Here is a 12,072-nt window from a genome sequence, read left to right as displayed (position 1 = left end):
AAATTAAACAGTTCTATAACCTTCACTGGTTATAAATCACAAACAGTGTGAAATTCCTTTTTTCCCTTTTCAGAATCAGGAACAATATGAAACTCTTTCTATTATGAAAACTCTTGGACAAGTTATTTACAACTTATTTACGAACATAATCAGACAATCTACTGGGTGTTCGCCTGACTCTTTGCGGCATCTCGGTGTGCGTGTATGTGTCAGAGTCATTTTCTACGTGTGGAGTCTGAGCTACTGCGGTGTGTGTATCTTCCTCTATCACTTTATCCATTCCTGTGTTCTCAGCCTCTTGAGTTTCCTCCTCTTCACGAAATATCTCTTGTCCCAGTTCACCTCCTTTATATTTCTTAACAAAGGTGGTGTTTCTCGCATATTGTGCTCCTGTTGGTGATTCCACTACGACCTTGTTTCCTGTCCTGCCGATGATTTTGTGTGGAGTCGCATTGAACGTTGTGGAGAACTTGTCGGTTTTGTCTTGCCTCAAAAGTACAGTGTCACCGACACTGACTTCTGACTGCTGCGCTCCTCTGCGTGTGTCTGCGTCCTTCCTTGTCAGGCGTCTCAGTGGTTCTGACAGGGTTGCAAACTGTGGGATGAATCTGGTGCTGTATCCAACAAGCCCAAGGAAACTCCGCACCTCTGTGTCGTTTTCTGGCTCCCTTGCTTCTGTCACAGCTCGCACTCTCTCCTCTGTCGGCCCGATACCTTTGTCCGACAGCAGAATCCCCATGAAAATCAGTCTATTCATGTTGAATTGGCACTTTTCTGGATTCAGTGTTAGTCCTGTCTCTCTGAGCCTGTCCATGACTGCGTGTAGCCGTCCGTCATGTGTCTGTTGGTCATGTGCGTGTATGATCACGTCATCAGAGATGTTCTCAACGCCTTCGATTCCAGCTAGGGCGTTGGCTATCTCGTGCTGATATTGTTCACTGGCAGATGATACACCAAAGAGCAGCCTCTTGTATCTGCATAATCCGTTGTGCACTGCAAATGTGGTGATCTCTCATGAATCAGGGGTCAGCTCAAGCTGGTGATAGCCCCATTTCAGGTCTAACTTGCTGAATATGGTTGAGCCATTCATGCCCTGGAGCACCTCGTCCACAGTGGGGATTGGAAAGCGTTCCCTCACTATAGCCTCATTAGCATGTCTCATGTCCAGGCAAAGTCTAACATCGCTTTTTGGTTTTGGGGCGACCACAACTGGATTCACCCACGGGGTCGGCCCATTGACAGGTTCAATAATGTCCAAGTCCATTAATTCCTTTATTCTGGACTCTACTGCCCCCCTGAGGTTGAATGGTATGCGCCTGATGGGCTGGGCTACTGGCCTCACCTCTGGGTTAATGTGCAGCTTAACCTGTCTTGTTTTCAGCTTTCCTACTCCGCTGAATACTTCTGGGTACTGCTGTTGGAGTGTTTGCTTAATGTTAGTTACAGCAGAAATGTTCTCACCTATTCTCAGAACCCCCAGTCGTGTCGCTGTCTTTTTTCCCAGCAGTGGTTCACCGTTTCCCTTGATAACAATGAACTCGGCATGTTCAGTTTTGTTTCCTATTAAAACTTCACATGTAAATGCACCCTTGACTGTTAATGGCTGGGTGGAGGAATATGCATACAGTTCCCTCTCAGTCTTAGGGATATATGAGTGACACTTTATGCGTTCTGATTTCAGTTTTTCCCATGCATTTTCTCCCATTACATTTCTTGTTGCACCAGAATCAATCAGCATTCTCATATTCACTACCCCCACACAGAAGGTAAGTCTCTCTGGCATGTTGTCATCATTAATAGCAAAAGCAAAGTCATCATGTGTATCAACATTGTTTACTTTCTGTTTTGTTTTCGAACCTTTTGTGCTGCACATTTTTCCATAATGATCTTTTCCTTGGCACTTGTGGCATGTCTGTCCGCGTGCTGGGCATTTCGGATCTCGGCCAAGATGATCAATATTCCCACATCTGTAGCACTTTCCATCATTTTTATTTTCTCTGTTTGGTTTTCCTTTTGTATTCCAATTTCCGTACTTTCCCTTCATTTCTTTTTGAAGGACTCGATTCACTGTCTCTGTAGTCGCTTTCACCGACGTGCATGACATGCTCTCCATTTGCTCCTCGATGCTCTCACAGCGTGTAGCTATCTCCAGTGCACGTGCTAGCGTCAGTCTGCGACCCTCTTCTAAAAGTTTTCTGCGTACATATTCAGATGTCCCTTTACTCAAAATGGCATCTCTGATCTGATTATCAGAATCTCCTCCATAATCACAGTCTCTTACAGCTTGTCGCAGGCGTGTTGCAAACTGCTGCACCGTCTCCTCTGGCTTCTGTTGCAACTTTAGAAATGCGTGCCTCGCTAATGCTGTGTTGACTTGAGGCACGAAGTAATCGTTCAGAGCGTCGACTGCCTCCTGGTAGTCCGTCGGCTCACCCGTGTCCGGTAATGTTGAGAAAACATCTTGTACGTCTGGTCCAGCTAGATGCAATAGTAGTGCACGTCTCCTTTGCTTTGTAGCTGCTGTTGAATCTTCGGTTATACAAGTCCTTTACCGTCAGCATACAGCTCAAACAACGTTAGCCACCTCTTCCATCTGGAACCTAGCGTAGCCGGCTCCGTGTAGCATGCAAAGTTCTGAATTCCGGATTTCTCCATACTAACTAACTACCTAAACTTGTACGTTTAACTAGCTAAATAGCGTTCATCCTCGTCGCCAATGTTATATCTCTGCCTTACTCCTGAATTAAGCAGGGATATTCAAATTGAATCCAATAACAGGGACCACACGTCTGCTGCTTAGCGCGTTCTCTTTATTTACCTTTCTTCTCCTCGTCTACCCATAATGCATTTCACATTCTAACAGTGGCCTGTTAACCCTAGACATGACAACGTATTTTTCCAATTTTGTGAGTACGCCATCTTCCAGTGTGAAAGCTGCGCAGTCGTTTATACATGAGGCCCCAGGACTTTTCATTGTCAGGTCTCTCGGGGAATACAGCAGATAACATATACTGTGAAATTATTCAGTTTTTAAGAGAAACTGACTTAGTTAAACGAATCTAGAGTTTTCCTAATTATTTTTAATTTATTTATTATTTTTAATTATTTATTTATTTATTTTGTCTAGCACATTCTCCTGTTCCACACTCCAGTCCAGATGGTGGCGGTAATGCGCCTCTAACATGTTTTGCCCACCGCCAATAAACACCAAAGAAGAAGAAGAAGAAGAAGAAGAAGAAGAAAGCCGGCCAGCAGTCAGCCACTTCCTGTTTACGTTTCCACAAATGACGTCACGAGGATAACATTTAACAACCAGTTTCAAACCGAAACATCTGACAGATAACTAGAGAAACAACTCTTCAATCTCTCCGTGAAGGCTGAATCAGATAGCCTCTATCTTCTCTACACACCGGAACACCGGAACACCGGGGAGGAAAGAGGCTAGCCGGGCTAAGCTCAGCTAAGTGTAGCTACCGTTGAATAGGGAACATTAGCCGGGAGCTAGCTGGCGAGTTAGCAGCATAAAGTCAACAGCACTTGATCTTTAAAGAGAGATCTGTTAGTATGGAGAATAAATATAACCTCAAGAGTCCAGGTAAGCTCACCTTCACATGTTGTTTCTCTGGTCTGCAGCTGTCACTTTGCTAACATGACCAACTCAGTTCAAAGCCACCAGTTCACTGTTGACATGTATTCATTACCATGACGGACAATTACTAACTGTGAACACACTTCGTCCGAAGTAAATGCCTCCGCTGACATGAGCCGCTATGAGATGGATTGACTATACTTCTCAGTGTTTGTCTTCATTTGTGAACTCCATATGGAGATACTATGAACAACAACATGGCTATTCATTGAGCATGTCTCTCTTCCTGGCATCAGAGAGTACGTGGTGCTCACTTTCAGTATGTAACGTCCCTGTGTGTGCAGCTCCAGTCCCGGTCATCTATCACCAGGGTTCTACTGCTTCCACAGGTTTCTGTACACAGAAGATGGCCTAACGTTAGGTGGATCAGCGGTGTTATAGTAGTGATTTGTGTGTTTTTTTATGCACTTCTGCTACAGTAAGCCTACATAACTTTTGTGATTTTGCAAGGATGTGGTGTGTGGAAGAATCGGCTTATATTTGAGACTTAATAAGATCAAAGATATTGGCACCTATGCAGTGGAGGCTGGCGCGTGCTCGCGCGTGTGTGTAACAGGCAGGTGTGGTCATTAGAATGTGTCTTTGCACCTGGCCAAGAGCTTGAGAACAAACATGGAGTGCCACACATGTTTGAATATCCATTTAAAGGGGAGATACGCCCTTTTTCGACATTCATACATGTTATTCCTATGGCCTAAGACAGTCCAAAAATATATATATACAGTAACATGAACAACTATCTCCCTAATCCAAAAATTAGAGTGTTAAAACTCAAACTGGTGATGTCATCGGGTATAAAGAGTGGAGCGGCTCCATAGACAATGAATAGAGAGAGATGTTGTAGATGCCACTGAGAGCATCCAGGGGAATGTTCTGAGTATATGGGAACATTTTCTGTTTCACAACTGGCAACTCTACAATAGTATAAAGCTCATGTGGGTATTAAAAAAAAAGAAAACAAACATTCTGTGGGTCCGCAAAATCAGTCTCCCATGACGGAGCAGCTCCAGACTTTATACCCTCTCTAAAGTTTGTAAATAACAGAATTCTTGATTTGGGTGGTGTGCCCCTTTTTCCCCTTTCAGATTGTTGTATTATGTTTGTATAAGGTCTAGTGGAGTATTACATATCTACATCAGCACTTCTTTGTATGCAGGTGCAGACATAATTTGTTTTTATCATGTAAACTGAAACTGAGAATTTGGTCAGCAGAAACAAAAACTTGAAAAAAGTAACTTTTAACATCATGAAAGCATTGACTGCATGCCACGTATCACCAAATCCTCGCTAAAGTGTCATGTAAGCTTAATATTTGCTCTACGGGTGTACAGCTCTTGCTCCAAGGACACACACACACATACACAAACACATGCAGGTGCTCAGTATACCACAGATACATACATGATTTGTTTAGAGCCACTGGGTTGGAACTAGGGTGTCAAGTTTTCAGTTTTCATATTCAGAGTTTCAGTATTACTGTGTCATCTGGCTAATCTTACTGGAGTTTCTGTTAAATGCATGTGTTAAATCACTGTGTGAGTTAGTTAAACTTGAGAAATTACATATATACAAGATCAAATATTAAAGGTACATTGTGTCTGGTTGCATCTAGCGTTGAGGTTGCAGACCTCAACCACTTAACAAACTGTTAACCAAAGACATTCAGTTAGTATCACACAAGTGCAACTAAACATTTTCATTGTTTCGCACCGGTGCACCTGACATTTAGCAGGTCTGTCTCTGTGTGTGTATGTCAAGCCCCCAGGAAGTGTGATCGTCTTTGAAGCAAATTTTCATAGTGGCCAAACGGACGTACTACAACTTCTGTGTCCGTCACGTGATGCCATTGGGCCCAAAAATACTTTTTCCCATAGACTTCCATTGGGAAAGAAACGTGTGTAACTGAGGATATTTTTTTTTAGGTGAATCAAATTCCCAGTATGAACACTCTAATAGTCCTTATTTAAATCATTAGTATGGCGTTTAATCAGCATCAAAACCCGCACGTGCACAGAACAGTATATATATATATATATATATATATATATATATATACACCTATAGGTGTATATATATTTATTTCACATTTATTTTTCTTCTCCTTCATAGTGCTGTAAATTGTAGTTATATTACGCACGGTCTGGTGTATAAAATGTACTATATCCCATCCTTCCTTATTGTATCCAACCGTTTTCTCTAAATTCAGGAGCTGACTGAAAAAGTGGAATAAGCTGTCTTTAGTACTCCTGGTTTTACCTTTTAGCTTGATGTCGTGGAAGTAGCAGCAACAGAAGAGCAAAAATGAGTACTCAGACTCTGGAGGAGTCTTTTCCCTCCTTTTTTCTGTGCTCTGTGCCTTTCACGTCTTTAAAGTTGGTTTGTTATTACGCAATATTGTCTCCTCTTTCCCCTCTGGACCAACTATGAATCATTGCCAGTGGCAATCACTCAAAATATATGTTACATAAGATGATTTGGCACACAAGGATTATCACCCTATCGCCTTGGGCCAGTGACCGGACCTCTGCAAACCCAACAGAGGCCAGAGGCACTTGTGTGGGAAAAGGGCTTTTCCTTGTCATCTCTGCTTACTGTTACTGGAAGGAAGAGCCAAAAATGGGCATGGGATATGGAGCACTGGAGCGCCTGTCACAGGGCATCCAGGCACTGGCATGGACAGTGGTGTTAAGAGGATGCTGTGCTGAGACCTGGAATGCCCCCCCCCTCCCCTCTCCTCTTCCAATACAGCATCCCTAGGAGTTACAGTACATTCATACGATCTACATACAGTGCCAATGCAGGAAGTAATGTGCCCTTTAGGTAAAGGTTCTGTAAGTTAGTAGTTGACTAGTCACAGGGAGCAGCCATAAAAGGGCACAGCCACTCATGTAGGATTACTGCTCCGAACAGATACTGTACATACTAGGGATGTTAATAGTTAACCGTTTAACAGTTAACCGTTTAACAGTTAACCGACGCTAAGCATTTTAACCGATTAACGCTATCGGTTAAAACAGTTAAAAGAAATGTTAATAATTAATTCAAAAGCTGAGAAAAACTTGTCAGTTTAAGGAGAAAAGTTGTTCCAGAATCTGAGCCGGAGTTACAGATACAGGAAGTCGGCTCCCGTCGAGCCATGAGCGGGGCGAGTTGTAGCCTCGTAGCATTTATTCACCGAGAAATAAACTGTACACACACTGTCTGCTACACCTACGTTCAAAGCTATAACACCACCGACAAAACCTGCATTCACCGCCATGACACACACGGTCTGTCGGAAACTCGCTGAAGTTACGCCGCGCTGACAGACCAGTGTGTGACAACGGTGAGCACGAAGCTACCAACAGAGCTACAGCTGCTAATGTAGCACAAACACACACACTGTTTGTCGGTCAATCGCTATCGTTAATCCGGGCAGACAGAGTGTTGTTACGCCGGGCAGACACACAGCTGACATACTGATGCCTTGTCAGACCTCTTGGCGTCTCGTTACGGTAGCAGTAAACGTGCTTGCGTTGTGAATTCAAACAAAATACTTGCTCAGGTTTCGGCAACAAAACCACTTAGTTACGTTTAGGGAAAAACAACGATGGTTGGTTTTATACTCACAAATACTAGTGTTGGTATCTGCCTCTAAAATCCATATTCAGCTGGGCTCTACTTGTGCGAGTATGGTTTTATCATAACCAATTTGACCAAAACTAAAAAATTTGTAGTTAGCCCTAATTGTCCTTCAGGATAAGTCAGTTCATAGAAGCTGTGACAATGGATGGCTTGGTAAGCAGACTGACCTGGGAGATCAGACATCACCCTGTGAGATGTGGTTTTGACACCAGGATAATCTTGTCCATGACTCGAGGAGTCCCAGGCTGAGTGTGAGCTGCCATCAAAGCTGGAGCTGCCCGCTGCCATCCCAGAAGATACTCTAGGATGAGGCACAGAGCAGGCTCTTTAAAGTGGCTCATCTTTCATTCTGAAGTGCCTGTCCAGCCCTGATAGCCTATCACATCTCTGAGGCCTCCTGATTCCACTCTGCAGGGGACTGATGGATCCCCCAAGTAGAAAATCATGACTAACTGGTGGCCTGGAAGATAGAGAGAATCTTTTAACCTGAATAGCTCTCAGCTATAGCTCTCTCCGTCTCACCGCCCCACCTAAAAGTGCCTTTCTTTCTCACCCCTGCCACCAGTATTTTCTAGAATGGTAGGATTTGTAAAGCTCTCTTAAACAAAGAAAAAATACCACAAACTTTTGTTTTAGGAAGTAAGAAAAAATAAGTCTATACATTATTCAGACAGAGGTTAACACGTAACACAAATTTGTTTAAGCGCCACTAATTTCTTTAACGCATTAACACAACTTGCGAATTTGAGGTTGTAGCACGCTCAGTTTAAAGCTAGAGTGAAGATACTGGTATGAAATTAGAAAACCTAATGAATCCATTGGTACCAACCATGTCTTACTAAACTTGCGCTACATTTTGTCGAGGAAAAACTAGCATGTCCAGTTTCAAAGGGGTCCCTTGACCTCTGACCTCATGATATGTGAATGTAAATGGGTTCTATGGGTACCCACGAGTCTCCCCTTTACAGACATGCCCACTTTATGATAATCACATGCAGTTTGGGGCAAGTCATAGTCAAGTCAGCACACTGACACACTGGCAGCTGTTGTTGCCTGTTGGGCTGCAGTTTGCCATGTTATGATTTGATCATATTTTTATGCTAAATGCAGTACCTGTGAGGGTTCTTGTGTTGTTAATTTCCAATATTAATTATATACATACATTTGCATAAAGCAAGCATATTTGCCCACTCCCATGTTGATAAGAGTAAATATATATAATATAAACTGGAAAAAGAAAGTTCAGAAACTTGTGTTAGGTGGATTATTTCTCTGTTGTTCCAATGCTAATTGGCATTTTATTTTACATCGTTGGAAAGCCTGTTTATTTACCTTCACAATGATGTCCAACTTGTAAGGATCATGCATTTGTGGGATGAGCAGCACAGCTGATTATGTGGGGAGCGCCCAAGAAAAATTTGCCAAAATGCTTTGCCGATGCTAAACAGTGTATTCTCCTGTTGGTATTGACTCTTGTTTTGAGGTGTTTGGTGGATTGGATGATTGAACTCTCTATCAGTAACAAGGAACAAACGAGACATATTGGCTATTTTACACTTTATTCATTTAATCCACCGTCAGGAGCCTCAGTAGCGGTGGAGGATCCATACGCAGCCACAACAGCCTGGCACCTCCTCCTCATGCTGGTCACCAACCTGGTCACACGTTGCTATGGGATGGCGTTCCATTCCTCAACCAGGATTCGTTGCAGGTCAGCCAGCGTGGTTGTGTTGGTCACTCTAACACGTACAGCACGCCCAAGCTGATCCCACAAGGGTTGAATTGGGTTGAGGTGTGGACTCTTGGCAGGCCGTTCCATTCTCTCTACTCCCACATTGTGGAGGTAGTCTGTGATAACCCTGGCTCTGTGGGGGCGAGCGTTGTCATCTTGGAGGATGAAGTTAGGTCCCAGATTGTGGAGATATGGGATCGCCACTGGCTGCAGAATCTCATCCCGATATCTCACTGCATTGAGATGGCCTTCAATGATGACAAGCCTTGTTTTGCCAGTGAGGGAGATGCCCCACACCATGACACTGCCCCCACCAAAAACTGTTACTCCATCGGTGCAACAATCAGCATAGCGTTCTCCACTTCATCTCCATACTTTGACCCTGCCATCCGACTTTGGCAGACAGAACCTGGACTCATCACTGAACATGACATTCCCCCACATGTTCAGGTTCCATTGTCTGTGTTGTCGACACCAGCGCCAACGGGCCTGACGGTGAAGGGCAGTCATTGCAGGCTTCCTGGTAGCCTTATGAGAATACACTGTTTACCTTTGGCAGAGCATTTTGGAACATTTTTCTTGGGCACTCCCCACATAATCAGCTGTGCTGCTCATCCCACAAATGCATGATCCATACAAGTTGGACATCATTGTGAAGGTAAATAAACAGGCTTTCCAACGATGTAGAATACAATGACCATTAGCATTGTAACAACAGAGAAATAATGGACCAAACACAAGTTTCCGAACTTTTTTCCCCCAGTATATATGAAATAAATACTTGACAAAATCCCCCTTTAAGGTACATTTTGAACAGATAAAAAAAATGTGGGATTACTTTGCGATTAATCACGATTAACTATGTACAATAATACATATATGTATGTATGTATGTGTATACATGTGTATGTGTATATATGTGTGTGTGTGTGTGTGTGTGTGTGTGTGTGTGTGTGTGTGTGTGGGAAGGAGGACATAGTCAGTACAAATAGTTTTTAACTGGCCACAAAGTTAAGAGTGTGTATTTTCCACACAGTCGGTCCTCCTCCACACAGCCTCACTGTGCTGCTGCTGCTGCTGCTGTGGGGGTGAGGCCCAGTGCTGCTGGGTAGTTGTTGAGGAGACCACTACTCCCTGTGCTGTCAGGACTACTTAGGTCACACATCGGGCTTGTTGTTGCTTTGGGCCACAGGCAGGATGATGTATGTACCATACACTAAAGTTGAACTCACTGTATACAATACATCCTGACAGACACATAGTAACTGTGAGCCTTTCACTGCACTGTAATGTAATGTATGCCTCCTACACAGGCTGGGAACCAACAGAGAAGCAGGAACAGGGCTGAATGACTCATAATACATATCAACATCACAATTTCAAAGAGTGTGATTGTCTAATTACATGAGCTGCAATTTAATTATACATGATTAACAATGGGTTAACAACCTGTAGGAGGCAGAAGGTTTAGTGGGAAACTGTCGTAAATGGTAAATGGACTTGGACTTATATAGTGCTTTTCTAGTCTTCTGACCACTCAAAGTGCTTTACACTACATGTCAGCATTCACCCATTCACACACACTGATGGCAATCAATGGGAGCAATTTGGGGTTAAGTGTCTTAACCGGGGATCGAACCGCCGACCTTCCGATTGGGGGACAACCTGCTCTACCCTCTGAGCCATATCATCAGATATATCGTCAGATATACACACCGCTCAGCCATAACATTAAGACCACTGACAGGTGAAGTGAATAACATGGATTACTGGTTACCATGGCACCTGGCAGTGGGGGGGATATATTAGACAGCAAGTGAATATTTTGAACTATGAACTTTGTGTTGGTGTGACGAAATATCGTGCCACGAAATATCGCAATATAAAAATGTAACGATATGCATCGTTGAGACGGAAAACTGAATTGCGATATCAGGGCATAATAGATACTACGTACATACGGGCTGCGGGCAGCTGCAACCTCTTCCTGCTGCTGTTCAAGGCCTATGGAAGGAGGCTGAGTATGCGTCATATCTTTGGGGTACAACACATGCGCAGTAAAATCTGGTCTGCACTCGCCGAAATTGAACCAATCGCAACTGATCTCAACGCACGGACGCAGCTTCAGTTACACTGCGCATGTGTCATACCCCCAGAGCATGTCTGCCCGTGACTCAGCCTCCTTTCTATAGGCCTTGTTGGAGCTCCAAACACATCAACACACACAGTGCAGTCAGTGAACAGCTGATCAGAGAGGCTGCGGTGGAGGAGACGAGTTGACGCTACGCTCGTTGCTGTTAGTAAGTGCATTAAAACTTTGCAAGTCTGCTGTCTCTCATCCTCCGCCGCTATGTTTACACAAGCAGAGCGTGTTAGCCCGGCGGCTAACAGCTAACTGTAAACACGTGCAAGTTATTTAGTTGAGTTGTGAATGACTTTAGTTCCCTTTAGTAAGCCGTGCTCCTATACTTCATAAAGTATAGGAGCACCGTAACCCTTAGCTACACAAGACTGAAACTAAAGCTGGCAGTAGGCTGTGTAGTCCAACTGTTTAGGTTAGTCTGTCCTGTATCCTATTGGTAAACTGATCAGCTGGCTGAGACAAAAAGGCTATTTTTTCAGTCATATATTCAGGTTTTGTTAAAATTATTGTTATAATATCGTATCGTATCGTATCGAGATCGTGAACCCAATATCGTGTATCGTATCGTATCGTATCGTATCATATCGTGAGCTGAGTGAATCGTCACACCCCTAGTTGGAAGCAGAAAAAATGGGCCAGCGTAAGGATGTGAGTGACTTTGACGAGGGCCAAATAGTGCTGGCTAGACGACTGGGTCAGAGCATCTCCAGAACTGCAGCTCTTGTGGGATGTTCCCGGTCTGCAGTGGTCAGGACCTACCAAAAGTGCTCCAAGGAAGGAGAACCGGCGACAGGGTCAGACCCGAGGCTCATTGATGCACGTGGGGAGCGAAGGCTGGCCCGTGTTGTCCGATCCAATAGAAGAGCTACTGGAGCTCAAACTGCTGAAAACGTGAATGCATTGCGGTTTGTTGCGTATGGGGCT

The 12,072-nt window shown here is 43.8% G+C and overlaps 1 protein-coding gene across 1 annotated transcript in view; it reads left to right on the top strand.

Moving 5' to 3' along the window:
• The first annotated feature begins 3,274 nt into the window (after positions 1-3,274).
• ube2j1 (ubiquitin-conjugating enzyme E2, J1) overlaps positions 3,275-12,072 on the top strand; it is a 43,457-nt gene continuing 34,659 nt past the window's right edge. Inside the window, exon 1 of the mRNA XM_037750683.1 lies at positions 3,275-3,595. Within this exon, the coding sequence (XP_037606611.1) occupies positions 3,565-3,595 (31 nt within the window). The 5' untranslated portion in view covers positions 3,275-3,564. The remainder of the gene's footprint in view (positions 3,596-12,072) is intronic.

Source organism: Sebastes umbrosus, chromosome 18 (genome assembly GCF_015220745.1).
Source record: "Sebastes umbrosus isolate fSebUmb1 chromosome 18, fSebUmb1.pri, whole genome shotgun sequence".
NCBI classification, from domain to species: domain Eukaryota; kingdom Metazoa; phylum Chordata; class Actinopteri; order Perciformes; family Sebastidae; genus Sebastes; species Sebastes umbrosus.
Note: the sequence above shows the minus strand (reverse complement) of the source record. Positions and strands in the feature narration are given on the sequence as shown.